This window comes from Musa acuminata, chromosome BXJ3-1, assembly GCF_036884655.1.
Source record: "Musa acuminata AAA Group cultivar baxijiao chromosome BXJ3-1, Cavendish_Baxijiao_AAA, whole genome shotgun sequence".
NCBI classification, from domain to species: domain Eukaryota; kingdom Viridiplantae; phylum Streptophyta; class Magnoliopsida; order Zingiberales; family Musaceae; genus Musa; species Musa acuminata.
The window spans coordinates 31,173,605-31,193,695 of record NC_088349.1 but is presented as its reverse complement, the minus strand read 5'-3'; the positions used below and the strand labels follow the sequence as shown (position 1 = coordinate 31,193,695).

Here is a 20,091-nt window from a genome sequence, read left to right as displayed (position 1 = left end):
TAGCTTGCAACTTGCACATTTCAAGAAGCAAGAGTTGCTTTCTTGAACATCTCTAATTTGCTAGCTTATGATATAGAACTTGCTATCTTGAACACTACAAAGAAGTGTTATCTTGCCTATCTCAAGAAGCAAAAATGCTAAACTTATATATCTAGCAAAAGTTACAAACTTGCATAACTCTAAATTTTTTCTAGCTTGCATGATGATAAAAATGGATATTATGTTTTTCATGCCATGTATTGAACTTAGATATCTCAACACCTAGAAAGTGGAACTTCTCTTTTTTGTTGATGACAAAGGGGAGAAGTATGTTGATGTCATGCATGATTTGATCATGACATGTTGCTTGGATTTTTGAATCCAAAAGTTTCTATCAATATGGCATATTGATAGGGGGAGTTTGTTTAAACTCTGGAAGTTAAGGTTAACTCCATCGTCGATTGGTTGTCATCATCAAAAAAGGGAAGATTATTGAATTTTAGATTTTGATGATGAAATCAATCAATATGTGTTTATGTTTTAATCTGCGTTTTGAGTGACGCAGGATGCTTCGATCGGGATGAGACAATTAAAGTAGAAAAAATCATGTTGGGCTGGAGGAACATGTCAGAAGATTGGACGTCCGGCCGATGGATCGGTCGATGTATCGACAGAAGGCTTCGGGCCAAAAAGAGCGGCTATTGCGTTAAGGATATCAGAGTTGCGGAGTCAACTGGCCGATTGGGCAATAGGCCGCAGGAGAGGACGATACGCCGAAGAATCGGACGAAGCATTGAGGGACCAATGACATGCCGGACAACTTGATTAATGCTTAGTATTAATTGTCTAGATCGAAGTGTGTTTTACATGTGCAGGATTAACTACGATAGCAATACATGAAGCAAAATGAAGTTCCGAAGTCAAGATCGAGAGTTGGGAGTTCAAGAGTTCGTCGGAAGTCTGGACGTTCGTTGGAAGTTCTGCAGAAACCAGCCGAGAAGTCGCAGAGCTTGCCAGAGAAGCTCATCGGAACTCGCCAAGAAGATCATCGTGAAATCCAGGAGCTTGCCGGGAGTCCGTCGGAACATTGCCGAGAGTTTGTCGGAGGTTTGTCGGAAGATCGCCGGAAGCTCGCTAGAAGAATTGACATAGGAATTTGTTTAGCTTAGAATATGTCTTAGGAATCGTAGTTAGCACATAATTGGGATTGGATTTGGGCCAAACCAATTAGGGTCTGGCTAGGCCCATGTAAGAACTATTTTGGGCCCAATAAGAGGCCCAAACAATGCCCTAAGAAGACTCACCGTCGTGGCACAATCTTCGAGACTGTGTCAAGCGGTGGTACCGCTAGTCTAGGTGGTTGTACCACCACTGGCAAGGTGCCAAGCGATGGTACCACCAGTCTGGGCGGTGGTACCATCCAGCACTGCGTCCCAGGCGGTGGTACCGCCCAAGGTAGTGTCACCGAAGACTGACACTAGGCGGTGGTACCGCCCGTGCCCGGGAAACCCGGGATGAGATGTTTTTAGGCTCCAAGTTTGAATCAACTTGAAGCCTATAAATACCCCTCTCATCCTTGGTTAAAGCACACAAGCACAAAGAGCAAAAAGGAAAGAAACGTTATAGAAATCAGTTGGGAAATCCCTCCTCTAGCTTAAGTGTTAAAATTCTGTTTAAGAGAGGAGAGTGAGTGCTTGTAAGGGTTATCTCTTAAACCTGGTAAAAGGAGAAGAGGGGTGTAAGAAGGAGGTTAATCTTCACCTAGTAAAGGAAGATCGTTAGTGGATACTGGTGGCCTCAACGGAAGAGGAATCGGAGGAGTGGATGTAGGTCACTATTGACCGAACCACTATAAACTGTCGTCTTCTTTGGTTTGCATTTTATTCTTGCTATTTATCTTAACTGCAAACTGCCTTCCTTACTTTACTTCAAATACATTTCCGTAAGCTTTCAAAGTTATTATTTGCACGAAACGATTTTTACATCAGAATCGGATTTCAACGTATGAACGCAGTTTTAATCATCGAAAGTTTTCCGTTGCACTAATTCACGCCCCCCCACCCACCCACCCCCCCCCCCTCACCCCCTCCCTCCTAGTGCTCCTAATCCTAACAAGTCTCTCCTTGTGACTTTTTTTTCCGGTTGGTGCTCCAGATTTTGCCTCCTCTGCTCGCGGAGAGTAGCCAACTTCTTGCTCATCATGTTCACTATCGCGCTCATCTTGAGTGGCTCCAATAGCATGAGAGTGAGTGTACACATGCAGCCCACCTGCGGTTGCTTAGGACAAGGGTCCGGCTTGCCTCGTCTTGCTTGATTCGTCGCGATGCTTTGCCATGGCAAAGTTGCGAAGTTCCTTCGTCGCTCGCTCGAAGTGCTTGCTCGCTTTGATACCACAATGTCATGGCCTTAGCTAGAATTGCCTAAGGCATGAGGCACCCTTGTGGCAAAGACGCGAACTTAGCTTATGTTGCCTAAGTTACGAGGCACCCTTGTGGTAAAGACGTGAACTTAGCTTGCGTTGCCTAAGTCGTGCTTCACCCTTGCGATTTGCGTTCGCAAAGATCAGCCAACTTGCAACCTCTCATAGGTCCCGAAGGACTTATAAAAAGAGAAAGTTGATTAGTTCGAAGAACGAGCGATGGACAAGTTCCGATGTCTCACGAAAAGGGGAAGCTTTACAAGCAATTCAGCGAGCACCTTGCATGCATAAGAGAAAAGAGGGAGAAAGGGAAAACAAGGACTTTAGAAGATTGAACGAACAGCTACAAGTCCACAAACAACTGCTCACCGGGTGCTAGGCGCGACAACAAGTTTTCGTCAAGGTAACGTGCGAACTTGCAAAAGATTATTCAATGCCCGACACTATACCGAAGCCACATCCAGTCTTGTGCCACCCGGGTGGTTCCAAGGGGCTGAGATGACTAACGTTTTGGTGAGCGGAAGCGTACTGCAGAAAACAGCCCATGGCACACGAAAACGGAGATATTTTGGGGCTATTTTGCTCGGTTCGGTGAGCTGTCGTTTTGTAGTATTGAAACTTGTTCAAACTTACATTTTTATAAGTAAAATAACTCAAAACCAAGACAAAACATGTTGCCAAGCAGCTGTACATGTAGATGAGAGCGATGAACGGTTCGTTGAACGAAGTTGTTGCGGGTGCGTGACGACCGTTCGTGACAAAGAGGTGCATTGTAACTAGAACAGAAGATTAAAGATTCAGCAAAACCGAGAAGATATAACATTCATAAAGGTTTCAACAAGGACGTCAAAAGAATAAATGGGGAGAATGTCATAGACAACTTTGTATAGAGGGTGTTCGATGTAATGTTTTTGTATATTCATCTTTTAGTTTTATTCATTCTTTGTATAACATATAGTGGACTTGTAGTAGGTTTGACAATTTCATTTTGGTTGTTTTAATCATGTAAACATAAGTTGTGTGCACTTATCACATAGATGTGAAATTATCAAAAATCGACCATCCAAGTAGATATATTTTTAGGTTTTTTAGCTTCATACAATAAGTACACAATATTAGCCATCACAACACGAGGAGCTACTCGGGTGGACATGGCTGGATAAGCCTTTAAGGTAATGTCTAAGATTGGTTTATTATCTTGTTCTACAGTAATATCATGTGAGTACTTACGATGACTTTTGATCACAACGGATCATTGTGGACCTTTTGTCATGCGATCGTCTCGTTTGAAAAATTTATATTTGTAATTTACATTATGTATCAAATGTTTACTAAAATATCTATTTATGAAATTATAAATTAAATATTTTTTTAATCTATCTTCTCTTTTATAAATTTTTAAAAAATCTAAAAAATTTAATTAGACTAATCGAATAGACACGTAAGAAAATCATATGATTTGAAATTAAATCAATTAAATCCCTAACAGTACGACGACATCTGTGATCAGTAGAGTGAATGGCACCAAAGAAAGGAGCGTCAACGAAACGCGGACCAGCGATCGTCGGGGATATCGAAATATAGGGCAATAGAGAGCACGAGAATAAAAAGGATTCTAAACAATGGGCTCCCGTAAATAAACCCCCCTCTGCCTACAAGACGCGCCACCGATCTGACCTATTAATCACCAGTCACTTGCCTCTCCGTAGCACCAAAACTGCGTCGCGGCCCTCGCTCCCACTATCGCAAGAAATGGCCTTCCCTTGGCTTAAACCCCGAAACCAAAACCCTCCGCCATCAATCCCCGCCAAACCGAACCCCTTCCTCTTCACAATCCAATCTCACCTCAACGCCTTCTCGGATGCCTCTTCTTCCCTCAAAGCCCACCTCGATTCCGCCGTCGAAACCCTTCGAAACCGTGCGCGACGGGCCGTCCTATCTGGCCATCCCCACTTGCCCTCGCCGCCACCCGGACCGCCCCCCCTTCCCTGGGCCCGTATCTCCCCAGCCGGATGCAGCGGCGTCCGGCGGTTCGACCTCGCCATGTCGACGGAGGTCATGGAGGAGCGGCTCGCCGGGGTGCCCGTTTACGCCCTCAGCAACGCCGCGGAGGAGTTCGTGCTCGTTTCCGGTGTTCGCACTGGGAAGAGCCTGGGACTTTTCTGCTTCAAGAAGGAGGACGCCGAGGCTCTGCTGGAGCAGATGAGGTCCATGAATCGGGACATGCGGGAAGGGTCGAAGGTGGTCGCCGTTGCCCTCAATAAGGTCAGAAGATTCTCGACTCTGCATGTTCGGCCTTGTGGATGTTCGTATGTAGTTGATGGGATCTCCATGTTTTTCATTTCGATGGAAAAAAATTTCTTGGTCATTTTTGTAAATGCTGGACATGTTGCCATCTCTTCTTCAGCATAAATGTTTCTTTTACATCATTAACATCGATCAATCTCTGTTTGCCTTTAAAGTACACCTGCATAACATGTGTCAAATAAAAATTTTCAGGTGATTTACACCTCTCTCTTTATGTCTCTCCTACAGAGCATGGATGCATACACCGTGTAGCGATGTGACAAGTTGTATTTGTAATGATATGCCAAATTTCGAAAAGTACCCGTGCTTCATGCAGGATTTTTGAAGATATGAATGTTCTGAAAAAAAATTGACATTTTTTTAGAAGGTCAGAATTCATATTTGTAGCAAATATGGAGAAGTAACAAGGACTTGTAATGAGAAAAATAAAGATGAGATAATGAGCATTTAATAAAACCTTAATTTTCAGGAATTACCTACTGGTAGTGATAGTATATATGAGCTTTAATACATTAAAGAACCATCTAGGCAGTACTAGCACTGAACACAATTTCAGTATGGCTATGATAAATATTTTGAACTCTTCTTGTGTCACAGTTTTATTCATCTCTATCTTATTTGTATTAATCAAAACCCAAATAATCTTTGATTGCTCAAACTCTATCCCTAACTAGACAGAGAATGACTGACCACTTCTCTAACTTAGACACAACATCAGATCATCCAAAATTTCTATCTAGAAAAAGTAGACGCCAAAATATCTTAGTTAAGAAAATCAAGAAGACCACTTTCAAATGAAGATGCGACCTAGCCTAAAATTGACTGGATTTCAACTCTTTTAGTCACATTACAGTGGATCTTTTCTTGTGTTTCATTATGTTGTTTATTCTATTATGTGCTATTAATAAAAAAAGTGATTGTTTTGTCTTATGTAACAAGCTTGCAGGTTTTTCAGCTTAAGGTTGATGGAGTTGCCTTCAGATTTGTGCCAGATTCATCACAAGTTGCAAATGCGATAAAGGTAAGAGCTCGCTAAATCTTGAAAGTGATACTAGATTTAATAAATTCAGTGTTGTGAACCTTAGCTAACGTGATCCAAATGCTCAAGGCCAAGGTATTACACATTAACAGTAGGCCAACCAATCTTTCAATATCTCCAAGTGTTTGGAATGTTGTAATCTTTTATGCATGAATGCTTGATGACAATGTCATCTAACCTGAGGAGATATCCATCCTGATGGACACAAGGTGATGAAAATCCTAATACATGCTAGCCTTCAATGAGTGCTTATAGAGGTTGCTTGATATCATTTCTGTCACCATGTTAGCCTCAATGAGGGCTCATAGAGGTCAATTGATATCTTTTTTGGTCAAATAACTTGTGTGGAGCTGACCTTTGCTGATTAGTCCAAAATAGTTTAGGTTTGTTTTGCAATGTCAGTTGGGTTATACATATACTGGTCTTATCTTTAATTGGAATTAAGGTGTCACAAGGACCTCATCCTTGCTTCTATAATATTCTTCACTTTCATTGTCATCTTGTTTGCCTTCATTGTCATCTCATCTACAGTTAGAAGTCTATGTTTTTGGTGTTACTCTCGTTTAAATTGTTTCATCCTTGTGTGTTTAAACCAACCAGTTTTTTGTGTTGACCAATTCCTAATAAACTATTTGAACTCGGACTAAAGTTGATATCAAATATTAGCACAAATAAATAGGTCTGGAATTTGAAATATATGATTTTGTGCAACAAATTAATGCTACAAATCAAGGTATGTAATTTCGAATAATACTGTCCGGTACGGGCGGTACGTACCGGTCCGTCAGCTTACCGGTACATGGACCGCTCGTTATCGAACGGAACTAGATATATATATATATATATATATATATATATATATATATATATATATATATATATATATATATATATATATATATATATACCGAGCGGTATACAGTTTCGTACTGTACCGAGCGAACGTCGAAACTCTGGTATGGTACGAAATTGCATATCTTGCTACAAATGATAATTGCTAATATAGGAACAAATGGGATTGAAGTTGAGCAAAAGCTTCCTATTTTATCGCTGTCCTGGAGTCTAGAATCTGTAAGGAAAAGCAGCTGTTCCGTTCTTTATGATTTCATATTGTTCGGCTGTTAAAAGTTGTCAAATTCTCATGTCAATAGTCTAATAAGGGTTCAACTGTGGCTGGTCACCTGCAGTCTGAAAAGGCAAACTTCCGACTTGCAGAACAAGTCATTCCAAAGCCCATATATCATAAGATTTCTGTTGACTCCAAGCTGGACAGAAATGAATTGCAGATTTCTTATCAGCCTCGATCTGATGGGGATTGAAATGATCTGCTGTATTAAACAATCAGATATACAGGAAAGATGATTATTATGATTTTGTATTCTCTAGAATATTTCTTCATGTGTTAGTGTTTGATCTCTATAAGTAGGATTCTTAAATTGGGTTAGATTGTCATTTCTGGATATGAAAGCAGACTGCCATAACTTTTTTTTGTGATGGCCAGTCCAGCACTATTAACTTGCAGCTTACAGCCATAATTTAGATCTTTCATTTGATATGAAATCTCATTATAGCTTTTTTTTGTTGCAATGTTATCATGGGTTGGATTGGTGAGCTACTTGAATCTATCATCAACTTAGGGAGTGGACACTGAGAACTGAAGACCTTGCAACAATGATTCTATCTTGGGATGAGATTCACATAGCAGTGACAATAATGACATTTGGCTGCGAGTTCCAGTTCAAGTCTATTGGTCGGGTTGCGTCCCAATCAAATCAATATTATAGCCATGGGTTAAGAGCCATGAGTTCTTTTCCTAGATTTCTAGATTTTTCTCTAATTTTTTTAAGTTTTTTGGGAAGAATAAATAGCTAAGTACAAATACATATATCTTAGGCTAGGATTCTCATCTTATCTTAATTTTCTGGTAAGATGTTGGGATCAAAATTCAATATGTTATTAGCTAATTGTCATCCCTAAAACAAGAATCAGATTGGAATGGGACAAGTATGACAACATTCCATCAAGTCAATCCTTTGTGATAGAATAATAAAGATTATAGTCTGGAAAAGAAGGAAAAAAAGCAAACATGTTCAGCAAATTATAATCTTTTCTTTGAATCATTTTGCTAATATGAGTACGAGTACCTTTAGGATTCTTTAGTGATGTATTGATTCATGATATTTCATTAATGAAGTTGTGGGTTTTTATTTGGTTTGATGGTCATGTTCATCCTCTTCTCCTTGTAAGATTTTTTCAGCTTCTCCCCTCATACTTCATTATGTCATATTTTGTTCTATCAATATTCCATTTCCTCTCTTCTTTCTTCCTTTCTCTAGGTTTTTTTGTCTTTTCCTTCTCACTCTCCACTCTTTCTCCTCTTAGTTTAGCCCATGTTTGGAGAAGAAATAGATGCGTCGGAATGATAAAAGTTTTGGCTAGATATATCAAGAGAATCTTAATGTGACACTTTTTAATTGGTCTGGTCCACACCCTACAGGATGGACCTAAATGATTGTCAGCTCTTCTTGATGAAATTTGATGGGTACAATGTGCTTGCAACAAGCAAATAATTGGTATACTTGACTGCAACAAATTTAAGGACCAAAGTGAAGTTACCCCTGTGGCTTAAGATGTTATAGTTTATTTCTGGCTTCTTTTTTCCTGCATAAACAAATGATGATTTAAGAGCTTCAACATTACTATAAGTTAATACAAGTTGGACCCTGATATATTAGTTGGAAGATGTATGATTCATATTTGTGATGGACAGTTAATAATCATGTTTGCTTGAATCTGTTTTGTAGGTGAAGGAGAATGAAGGGGATCCTGTAGATGATTTTCCTGGAGTTCCAGTTTTTCAGGTTCTAATGTTTATGCCGTTAATGTCTTGTTAATGTCGTTGACATGCAGCATATTCTTCAGCTGATGTCTTTTTGTGTATTGCCATGAGTGGTTTTCTGGTTTTCTTGATGGTATCTAACTATGTGTTTCTCTTGATCTAATATATGGTAGAGGACATCGTAGAAAGTTTCTATTCAGTTTCATAGACTTTGCAATTTTCCAGCTCATTATCAAACTCTATTTCCTTGTTTGTGCTTTCAAATAGTCAACCTCACAAAGGTGGTCACCATTTTTCATAATTTAATTTCATCAGTTAGATGCATAATTTTATCCAGAATGTATATGGCATAAGTTTCTCAATCAACGTTGTGCACCTTCAACTTAACAGTGAATTAACAGAATCATATTTTATTTATTCTTCTCTGAACCATAAAAAATTTTGAGTGCATAATATTTCTTACTTCATTTTGCTCAAGTACATTTTAAACTAATATTTTAAGACATCTAAGAACCTTTAGTGAAAATTTTGGATCTCTCGTAACATCTTGATCTAGAGATATTATTGATCGGTTATGTCCTAAATAGATCTTTTGCATCTTTTCATTTTTGAGTTATATATTCTTGCATTTCACTTCATAAAGACCTATGAAGTTGCATATTCATTAATTTTATGTATATTCAAAATCGCTTCATAAATTTTATTGAGTTGTATATTTTTTTGTATCAATTTTGGATCTTCATAAAGCCTTCTTAAGATGATTTTGTGGATAACAAGCTTGCATAATTGCTTTGAGAAATGTTGTGAATCAGCAAGCATGGTGTTTACTAGAATGATATTTATTGAAGGACTCTCGGTGTGAAAATAAGTTTGTTTTGACAAGTTTAAATTAATTTCTAGTCATATATTTCTAGTTGAGTAGTTCTAAACTTAACCTTTAAATTAATTTTAAGGGATTCACAATGAGGGCTTTTCGACCTTTTTGACCAGGGTTCGAGTGGCTAAAAGTGTCTTTTTGCTTGTTAAGTTTAACTGCATTTGTTAATCCTCCTGGAACACTAATGAAAGCCTTGTTGCCATGAGCCATTCATTTTTTTAGGATGGATCACATATAGATTTTGTCTGGAACATTTGTGAATGTGGAGGACTTAATCACAGAATATTCATGATGTTTTTTTAGGATTATATGTTGAATGTTAATCTTAAACTCAAATAAAATTTGTGCTTGTATTAGCCACTTGATTATGCTTGTGAGATCTAATGAATTCTCAAAATTAATCTTAGACTTCAAAATAAAGGATATCTCTCATTAAAATTTTGTATACAAATATGAGTAGCATCATGATCTGACCCTTTCATTTCTGATGGAAATGTTTTGCAGTTAAAGAATTTGAAATACTGAATTATACGACCAAAACTTTGATGCCTTACCTTGTGACTGATGTTTTTTCTATTTTGGCATTGGTCACGATTGTTATTCTTGTCAATCGTTCACAAAATGCCAATCTTGACAGCTTGTTTCTTGATGAATAAATTGGAGAGACTTTGGGAAGCTCAGAAATTATGCTTCTGATAGAAACAATACAATTTGTTTTACACATCAGAGAAATAATTTTGGAAATACTCTAGATTGCTCTCTATCTTTTCTTTGAAATAAGAATATATTGATGAATTACTCAAGGATTACGAACTGAGTAGTTCAGGGGTGGTCAGAAGACCAAAAAGATGGAGTAATTACAGTTATCCCAAAATTGGCAAGCTGATGTGTTACACCATTAGATGACGGCAAAGGTGTGAGAGAATCAGAATGTAACTTGCATGAGAAAGTAGGAATACGATGCCAAAGGAATTTCCAAATGAAAATTTGAACTTTAGGGGCCACTTTTAGATGCGAAGCCATCTTCCACTTTGACCAAATCTCCTCTTGGGAGATCATTCCCCTGCTTAAGCAATTATAGGGACTACTTACCAAAAGCTTCCACAAGGGTTGAGGGTCCAGTCCCATGTCACTATGTTGTTGAGAGATGTATAGTGCATATATTGTCGACAAGAGAGTGATGAAACCAGTGATTTAAAAAGCGCTAGGCGCTAAAACGCGCCACGGTCAAAAAATGCCCGAGGCGCTAGGCACTCGCTCGAGCGAAGTGAGACGCTAAAAATTAATAATATTAAAATTAATAGTATTAAAATCAAAATAATGGTGTTATATTGTATACAATTAACAGTATACTGTATACAGTTAACAGTATACTTTCGATTTCAAAAGAGGAGAAGCAAAAGAGAAGAGAAGAGTGTAAGGGAAGACCGAGGGTGCTGAGAAAAGCGGGAGCAGCAGCGGTAGCGGCAACAGCGAGCGACGACAGCGGCAGTGGTAGCAGCGAGCAACGGGAGCGGGAGCGGCGAGCGACGACAACAGCAGCGGCTGCGGGAGCGGGAGCGACGATAGTGGCAGTGGCAACGGTAAAAGTGAGTAGCGGCAGCGAGAGCGGCGAGCGGCAACAGTGGCATCGGTAGCGGCAGAAGCGAGCAGCGTGAACGGTGAGCGGGGTTAGGGTTGGGGAAGTCGCGCCGATATCTAAAAGGTGCTTTAGTTGGTTCAATCGAACCAACTAAAGCACCGGAGCCTGAACCAGCGGACCAACTAAAGCGATTGAACCAACTAAAGCACCGGAGACTCAAACAGCGGACCAACTAAAACACCGGAGACCGAACCAGACCTAAACCACTGGTTCGGTCGCCTGGTTTAACCCAGGCGCTCGCTTGAAGCGCTCGGCGCCTGGGCTCGGGCGAGCGCCTAAGCGGCGCCTCTTTGAAGCGCGTCGCCTGGAAATGAAGCGAGGCGCTTGGGCCTTGCCTCACCTCGCCCGAGCGCCTTTTTAAATCACTGGATGAAACAAGGTGAATAGAGAAGAGATGGACTAGGTACCTTCTTGTATATGATCAACACATGAAATATGAAACATTGATGTAGGAGGGCCATTTGCAGAAATTTTTCAGCCATGGGTCCTCCCAACAGGAGATTGGGAATAATTCCCAGATCTGATAAACTTTCTAAAACCTCCTTTTGTGAAATGGGTCTGTTGAAAATGGCACAGGAGGCTTTGGAGATTATGCTAGAGGGGGTGTTTCCCTAAGGGTTGAAGGGATCATATTTAGAGGAGAAGACCTTGACCTAGAGTCTATCCTCATTGTTGGGAATAGGGATTTTTTTTTGGCACATTGCTTTTTTGGCTATAGTGAGATCTTTTTTACCAAGACCCTCACAATCCTTGGGTTTAGTAAGGGTTTCCTAGCTAATAAGATGCAAATTGTGATGCTAATAAGATTTTGTTTAAAATTTTGTCGAAGACCCATGAGTTAAGCAGTTTATGCATAGGTACAGAGTTGTAGAAGGCCTTTGTACCAATGTTGAATTTTGTCCATGGCTTTCTCCACAAGGATATGTTGGTGTTATCCCCCTAATCTTTCTAGGGAAAGGTAGGTACCAAGATATTTAAAAGGCCAGCTTCCTTCACAAATGCCAAAGAAAGAGCAGATGTTGTTCTTAGTGGAAGGGGGACAATGTTTGGGGAAGTAAATATCATACTTTCGAGATTGACTTTGAGATGAGTGAGATTGTTGAAGATTATGAGGATTTTGAGGACTTAGGAGCATGGTTTGCAGTACTGGTCCGTACCGCCCGGTACGGGCGGTATGTACCGGTCCGCCAGACTTCCGGTACGCGGACCATATGTTACCGTTCCGACACTGTAGCAGTACTGTAGCACTGTAGCACTGCTACAGTGCTCGGCACGCCTGAATATACTGCTCGGTACACCTGGGTGTACCGAGCGGTATACCGTACCGTACTGGTACCGAGCCCAGATCGAAACTCTGGTACGGTACGGTATTGTGAACCTTGCTTAGGAGCATGATTTTGGGTTAGCTCTAAAGGCTAGAAGAAGAGGTTATCAAGAAAAAACAAATGGGAGATTTGGTACCAACTAGAGTGATTTTACTCATATGAATGACAGAGGAGAGAGGAGATAGGTGACGAAATGATTTGTTGAACAAGGATGAATAAGTAAGAAGAGAAAGGAACCCCTCATCGGATGCATCTTGAACCAAGCCAATTGTTCGTTATTTATGAGGCATGAGAAGGTGGATGAGGTGATATTGGTCGTGATCCAATCAATAAATTATGGGACGAAATTTGTGTCCCTTAATGTGTTTTTGATAGTAGACTAGGAGATAGAAAGACTTTTCCAATATCTAGTTTGAGGAGAAGTGGATATCTTGCTTTGGAGTAGTTCATAGCGTGGACTAGTTTATTAGCAAAAAACAAAAAAAAAACCATCATGGACGATCTTCCCTTTAATAAGGCAAATTGTTCATGACTAACCAAAGCATTCATTTTGGTTTTCAGCCAGTTGGTAAGGACCTTGGCAAAATTCTTGTAGAAAACATCATATAAGGTTATTGGATGAAAATCTTTAATAGGGGTGGCATTGATTTTTTTGGGATGAAAACAAGCCAGGTCTTGCCCTAGCTAGGAGGAATAGTAGCAACAGCTTTGAAATTTACAAATTCAGCATGAGTTTTGGTTTTATGTTCGCCAAGAAATTAGAGTAAACTTCAATGATGAAGCTATTAGGCTCTAGGTTTTTGCCTTGGCCCATTTATTGATAGTATTTTGTATTTCAGAAGAAGAGAAGGGAAGGCAGAGATCATTCCACTCGAGGGGATTGAGTTTGGGAAGAGTGGGATAGTTGGTCCAATGAGCAAATTATACCATAGGTTGTTATACCAATAAGCAATTTGAGTAAGGATATTAGGGGTGTTAGGAAAGTCAAGATGATTATCAGTTTGGATAAGATGGACCCAGTTCCTCTTACAGTATTTGCGACTTGGTGGAAATTTTGGTACTTATGTCATTGGTAAGGGACCATTAGGTTTGGACTCTAACCCACCATTTAGTGTAAAGTTATTTATGCAAGGCAACAACTTTATTGTAGTTGCAATGGAGGGAGATCATTTTAGAGTCGATGAGTAACCCAACTGCATCTCCTTTTTCTAGATAAGCAATGATTGTTTTAATGTTGAGGTTCAATTGGGTGCTCGCCTAAGCGCCCAAGCGAGCGACGCAAGGCCCAAGTGCTTGGGAAGTGATCTAGGCAGGGGCCTTTAAGTGGGTGCGGCCAAGGCACGTGCTTGAGCCCAAGCGCCCTCCTGATTCGATTGATGTGTGGGTCTATTAGGTTCCTTGATTCTGGTTTAATCAAACCACCTAGCCCGCATAGTTCAATTGATGCATTCATCGAGCCTAAATGTATGAGGTTCCAAGATTCTGGTTTGATTGTATCAGAGTCAACATCTCTTAACCCCCACACAACCCTACATGCATGAGCCCCTACCCCCTTCAGAAACCTAATCGTGGCGGTGTTGGTGTCTTTCTCTCCAATGAACAACGATGACGGTGACATCTCCCTCTCTAGTGAGCAATGACATCGTCGTCTTTCTTCGACGGGCTCTTCCCCTCTCTCTATCTATCTCCTCTTCATCGTTCATTGTCACCCCTCCTTGGACCACCCCACATCTCTCGTGATTTCACAAGATCTTCCCTTAAAAAAAATCTAATCAAATGATGGTGTGGCACGTGCAAAGGTAGCCTTAAGTGAGCTTCTTTTGTGCGCAAGGCAAACCTCTATGGTTTCTTCTTTTTACGATAACTCTATCTCTCTTTCCCCTCCTAACAGCACCCCTCTCCCTCCTTATTGGCCTTACCTTCTCCTTTATTGCCCCATGCCTTTTCCTTAATAGCTCCCCTCTCCCTCCTCACCTTGTGTCATCTGTCACTATCCTTGCATTGTTCTCCTGTATCACCCCCCATCGATCCCAACAGCCACCCTCACCATCCTTCGACACGTTCGACCTCGACAACCCCCCCTCTGTCCTCCACTCTCTAATCCCAATAGCCCCCACTCTTTCTTCCTCCCCGATAGCTACACCCCTCTTTGCCATCTTTTTGCATCTTCCCCTACATCTCTCTGCTTCTTCATCTCCTTCTCTTTGCTTCTCTCTTTCTTTTGTAATCATGTTAATCATTGTTAATAATGGTCTAGAATCTACAAATTTGATGATCATTGACTTTTTAGGGAAATTATTCGATTTTTAATGTTAATCTTTGCTTAATTATATATTTGCTTAATTATATATTTGCTTAATTATTCAATTTTTCCTTAATTATATATGTTTTAAAATTTTAATATTTGCGAGCACGTCATTTCGCTTGGGCTAGCGCCTTACACATTTTGTCACCTTTGCGCCTTTTAGTGCCTTTGACTACATTGGGTCCAAGGTATTGTGTTTATTGGATTTATCCCAATTAGCGATGGTGTGATTGAGTTTGTCAACCAAGGGGGTGCAAGTCATGGGTTTGCCCCCCTCTAGTGGGAGTCTCTAGGCTAGAAGTTTTTGCCAAGATTAATAAGTACCTCCATTTCAAAGAAGTCCGACTCAATTTTAATATTAAGGTGAATATTGTTTCTTCTGGGAAGGTGACCAATCTTGATGACTAGACGAGAGTGATTGAAAGCAATACAAGGAGAATGAGAAACAATAGTGTTGTTAAAAACCAAATACCACAAATTATAGAAAACTCTATCTGCACGAGCAGAAACTCGATTTCTTCCAAAATGATTATTACACCACGTAGAATGATTTCCAATAAATCCAATATCGATAAGACAATTTTAAAAAATGAAATCATTGAAATCCAAAATGGACGGAGTTAAAGCGAAGGGGCACCCCCTAGTTTATCTATAGGACATGAAATGGAATTTATGTTACCGTAGATAATCCACGGAAAATAGGAGGTATCAATTTGAAAAAACAAAGTCCAAAGGGATTTACGAAGATGAGAAATTACACTAGCATAAACCATAGAAAGAAGGTAAGGGGGCTTACCCGATGCTTTAGTGATAAGGTTAATTGCTTACCTACTGAGGAAAGCCATAGTGTTTGAAGGAATGAGGCTTTTAGGCCACCAAAATTCCCTAGACCTCCCTTTTGCAGTAGAAAAAGCACCCGTCCAACATTTCCTTAACTTTCGCTCGAAGGGACTCTTGTTCTTGAAGATGGGTCTCAAGCAAGATGACAATATCGAGTTTAAATGTTCTAATATAGTGAGAGAGCATGGTGACACTACCGTTTAGAAGTTCCTTCGTAGTTTCATGAAAATATTGCTAAAGGTCATAAAACTTAAGATGAAGGGAAAGGGGGTTGGCAAGAAATATTTTCCTCCAAAAGTGCATTCTCTATAGGTGGGTCTGAAAGGGAGGCAAAAATGGACTCTGAAAATGATGAGACATTCTTCCTTTAACAGCCCAAAGATCTTTTTCTTCTTGCTTTTATGTTTTAATGAAAGAGGAGGCATACCATTACCCATGGTTCCTTCTTTTGGATCGAGATCAGCTAGGAGTCATGGACCAAGTTGTTAATCTCAGTACCTTCCTCATCGAGCAAGCCATCGTCCGTCGCCCTCTTGAAGGCAATGGCCATGTTGTCAGTAAGGAAGTCAAATGAGGGTGGCTAGGAGGGGGTTGAAGAGGATTGGTCATGCTGTCACGGACTTAGCTGGAATTGCCTTAGTCGTGCGGCACCCTTGCGGCAAAGTCATGGACTTAACTAGAGTTGCCTAAGTCGTGAAGCACCATTATACCAACTTCTCGGACTTAGCTGGGATTGCCTAAGTCAAGAAACACCCTTGCATTATTCGCCCACATAGTGTCAGCCAAGTTGCAACCTCGCTCAGGTCTCATAGGATTATAAAAGAGCAAGTTGATTAGTTCGAAAGCGAGTGGCGGACAAGTCCCGATGTCTTGCAAAGAAGGTAGCTTTATAAGCAATTCAATGAACACTTTGAGTGCAAGAGAGAAAAGAGATAACGGAGAAAATAAGGATTTTAAAAGGCAAAGCGAACGGTCATGAGTTCATAAACGACTGCTCATCGGGTGTCAGGCGTGATGACAAGTTCCCGTCAACTTTAACGTGCGAATTTGTGTAAACCGATCAACGCCCGGCACTATCCCAAAGCCCCATCCACCCCTATGCCACCTGGGGGGTTCTAGGGGTTTGAGATAGCTGATGTTTCGCGGGCGGTGAGCGGCCGCATTGTAGTGCTGCAAACTGTTTTTGCTTACATTTTTCAAGCAAAAACACACAAAACCAAGGCAAAACATATTGCCAAGCATCTGTACAAGCATGCACAAGCGACGAACGGTTCATTGAGCGAAGATGTTGCGGGTGCACGATGACCTTTCGTGACAATACGAATGAGAGTCATTGGCTTTGGCAATAAAGGGGAAGATATCAAATGTTGGATTGGCAGCCCCTCGTTAGTCTCTAAACTGTTCATCGGTAAAATAGCAAAAGGGTTAGAGGAGAATGGACTGGGAACCTGAGTAGTTGGAGACTTACCTGTGTCTACTATCACTGAGGTAGTGGGAAATGTTTTACCGTCAATGCTTAGGGAAGCATAGAAGACCGGGACAGATGGTGGCACACTATTGTTTGCTAGATCTGGCCCCGTTGTTTGCCCCCTGGCACTAACAGTAGAGAGGGGCATCTTGGGACCTGAAGGATCAGAATTGATAATCGTGCCCTCTGACAATGGCAGCAGAAAGAGGTGCCTCGGAACTGAGAGAAAAAGGATGATCATTTTGCCCATTTAAGGAGATTGTCCCACACACATGCTTTCTCACCTCCCTAGGGTGATTCATGAGATCCATTGTCTTAAGCAAGACCTCCATTATAAAATTATGGCCAGGTTGGGTCAGACCCTGATGTAAAGTGGAAGATGGGGAAGCATGATTGGGGTTGGCATTGGTTGGCCCTACAACCCGTGGTCCTCTTTTAGACCTGAATCCAAGGCCCATAATCCAGGTCATCTTCAACCTCTAGAACCACCTTGGAAACCTAAGTCTCCTCCACGGTGGCCTCATCCCCCTTATAGTGTTTTGTGGAACTTCAGGGTGGGCACTATGGTGACTGATTTTACCACATCGAAAGTTCTCAAATGGAACTGTGTGGAAGAATTGGATGAAATCATCATTAATCCATAGTCCCTAAAGCAAGGGTTTTTCCAAGGTCGAGGACACACTAGCGAATTTACCCCTAAACCTAGTTAATGTGACCTCATCGAATCTTTAAAAATTGATCAATGCAATAGGCAATTTGGCAAAGAAGATGGGGATTTCAAAGTTCAAGAGGGAGGCCAGTGAATTGAATCCAAGTGGGAGCTTTGTCCACTTGTTCTAAAATTGGTTGGAAACTGCGTTTCCAAGGAATTAGGATTAAGGCCTGAACCTAACAAACCAACTACTCGGGAATACATGCATCATTTCAGTCTCTGAGGAGAATTGAAAGTAGAAAAATCTGGTTGCAAAATCAATAATATGAATCATAAGGAAGACCCTAGATTTTAGGAAGAGCAATGCAGAGGAAATCTAGTGGTGGAGTTTTGCCAAGAAATTTACTATAGAGGATAGTCTTTCAATCATCACGTGCTGAACTGACCTTTGACGGATCCAATTGCAAGCAGAGGGAAGTTTGGCTTTGGATCTTTAACAATTTGGCTTCAAGAGCAACATCTGACTTCCACATCCTTGCACCTTGAGCACCTCGGAAGACGCCAAGAGGAAGAAGGCGTCTTGGACGGAGGAGCACTATCAAGAGGACAATCCTTGCCAAAGGAAGAAGAGGATGGAGGCATGTGGGAGGAGACTCACAGTGCTGTAGGCAAAGAGGATGAGTGTTCTGTGGAGTCTAGGGGCTTTCTAGGAGGGGAAGGAAGGGTAGGATCAATGGGAGGAGGGTGGAGTGAAGTCGGGCTCCTCGAGGAATTGCCGGAGAACTGGGAAGCAGAAGAAACTCGTATTGCTCTCTATCTTGCCCAAGTTCTTGGTGATGTTGTTGGATAGGCTTATTTGATGTCATTTTTAGACTTCAGGTGCATCCCAATGGTTGCGCAGTAGGGCTTTAGTGTTTGTTTCATCCCTTTCTCGTGTCCTTCCTTTCCGATGGTCCACTAAAAAATGAATTCTTCTCTTGCCAAGAGGGGTAGAAGTCGAGACAAATTCAAAAAACCCTTATGTTTCTATAGGTCTTTGAACTGCAACTTGAGATTCATTTAGTTGGTTTCTGCTTCCAGAGTCTCTGTTTCTGATTGGATGAAGCCTACCATGTTAAACTGATTGTTTACATTAATTGCATTTTGCTCTGAGATTTTTTGTATAGTGATCCATGGTTTTGATGTTTTAGTCAAGGAGCTTAGTCTTGAGGAGTCAAAATAAGAGATATCGTCCAGCTTTCTTCAGAAAGGTTAGTGTTGGCATGTGATAGTTCTTACAGCTTTAGTATGGAATCTGAAACTATTTCATGTACTGCTGTTAAGGAGGACCTGGAAGACTCACTGTCTAGAGCTTCTCGCCAGCAGAGGCAATTAAACCCTGCCTTAAGGAAGGGTGACATTCAGGTACATCTCACAGTCCTGCAACTAGTTTGGAAGCAAAAGCTGCCTTGCCATTTTTTCCCCCTTATTTCTATTTTCTTTTTCATGGTTAAGATATGCCCTGTGGTTCTTGTTGTAGGTTTGTGTATTGGAGGATATCATCAAAGCTATGAAGGTACGTACTTAGGTAGCAGCACATTCGACATACGTTTGTTGCCCTTGGATTGGCTGTCAACACCACTTACCCGCCACATGCAGGAAAGCTCTGCTGCATCGAAGTGGGATGACATTGTGTTCATTCCTCCAGGCTTTAATGTCTCGACAGATCTGACTGAAAGTGCACAGGGATAGAAACGATTGAGTTTCTGATTCCGTAGTTTTGCCGAAGAATGCATCACCGGAGCAAAGAGGGCGTCTGAAATGTCCACTGCAACAACGAATTGTTGATGGGAGGGTGGAAAATGGAAAGGCCTCCAATACCATCGAAGTCTGATCTGTTTTCTGATATAGACACCTTTCTTTCTCCATGCTGCTTGGTGAGATTATGTTGAGCAGTGGCATCTTTTGTCATTGTTGTGAATGTTGGTTGAAAACATGTTTAGGATACTCGAATCTTGCTTGATATGTTCGTTGACAGTTTGGTGGTGCAGGATTTTTCCTGCCCGTTGCTCTTGAAATTGAACCCACCTTAGAAAAGTATGTTACTTATGTCGAATGTTCATCTTCTTGGATCGCCCCAATGTGAAAAAAACATAATACTTTATTATACTATAAGAGGAAAAAATATTTGTGTAAAATTGTTAGGGATGCTTTGTCATGTACGAGAGGTGGGCAAGTATCAACGTAGGGTACGCTGCATGAAATATTATAGAAGGTCTTCATTTTACCGTCTCAGCTGTCCAGCAGGTTTTATCAAATCAAATTCATTATATTAATCTTTTATTCAAATCAGACGAACGATTGGGTGGCTTGCAACTTTCCCGTGTAGATACAGCCAAAATGATCAGAATCTAAAAATT

At 40.8% G+C, this 20,091-nt stretch overlaps 1 protein-coding gene across 1 annotated transcript; it reads left to right on the top strand.

The window, feature by feature from the left end:
* The first annotated feature begins 4,014 nt into the window (after positions 1-4,014).
* LOC135628707 (protein TIC 22-like, chloroplastic) lies at positions 4,015-19,793 on the top strand. Its single transcript, XM_065135543.1, has 7 exons — positions 4,015-4,663; positions 5,652-5,726; positions 8,549-8,605; positions 18,883-18,942; positions 19,016-19,096; positions 19,212-19,247; positions 19,331-19,793. The coding sequence occupies exons 1-7, from the start codon at positions 4,151-4,153 to the stop codon at positions 19,421-19,423; spliced, it is 915 nt and encodes a 304-aa protein (XP_064991615.1). The 5' UTR covers positions 4,015-4,150; the 3' UTR covers positions 19,424-19,793.
* The last annotated feature ends 298 nt before the right edge of the window (positions 19,794-20,091 follow it).

Excerpts from the sequence above, each read along its gene's own strand:
- LOC135628707 (XM_065135543.1), top strand. The coding sequence starts at position 4,151 with ATGGCCTTCCCTTGGCTTAAACCCCGAAACCAAAACCCTCCGCCATCA. Across the intron at positions 5,727-8,548 it reads AAGTTGCAAATGCGATAAAG|GTGAAGGAGAATGAAGGGGA; the intron begins GTAAGAGCTCGC and ends TCTGTTTTGTAG. Across the intron at positions 19,097-19,211 it reads TAAGGAAGGGTGACATTCAG|GTTTGTGTATTGGAGGATAT; the intron begins GTACATCTCACA and ends TTCTTGTTGTAG.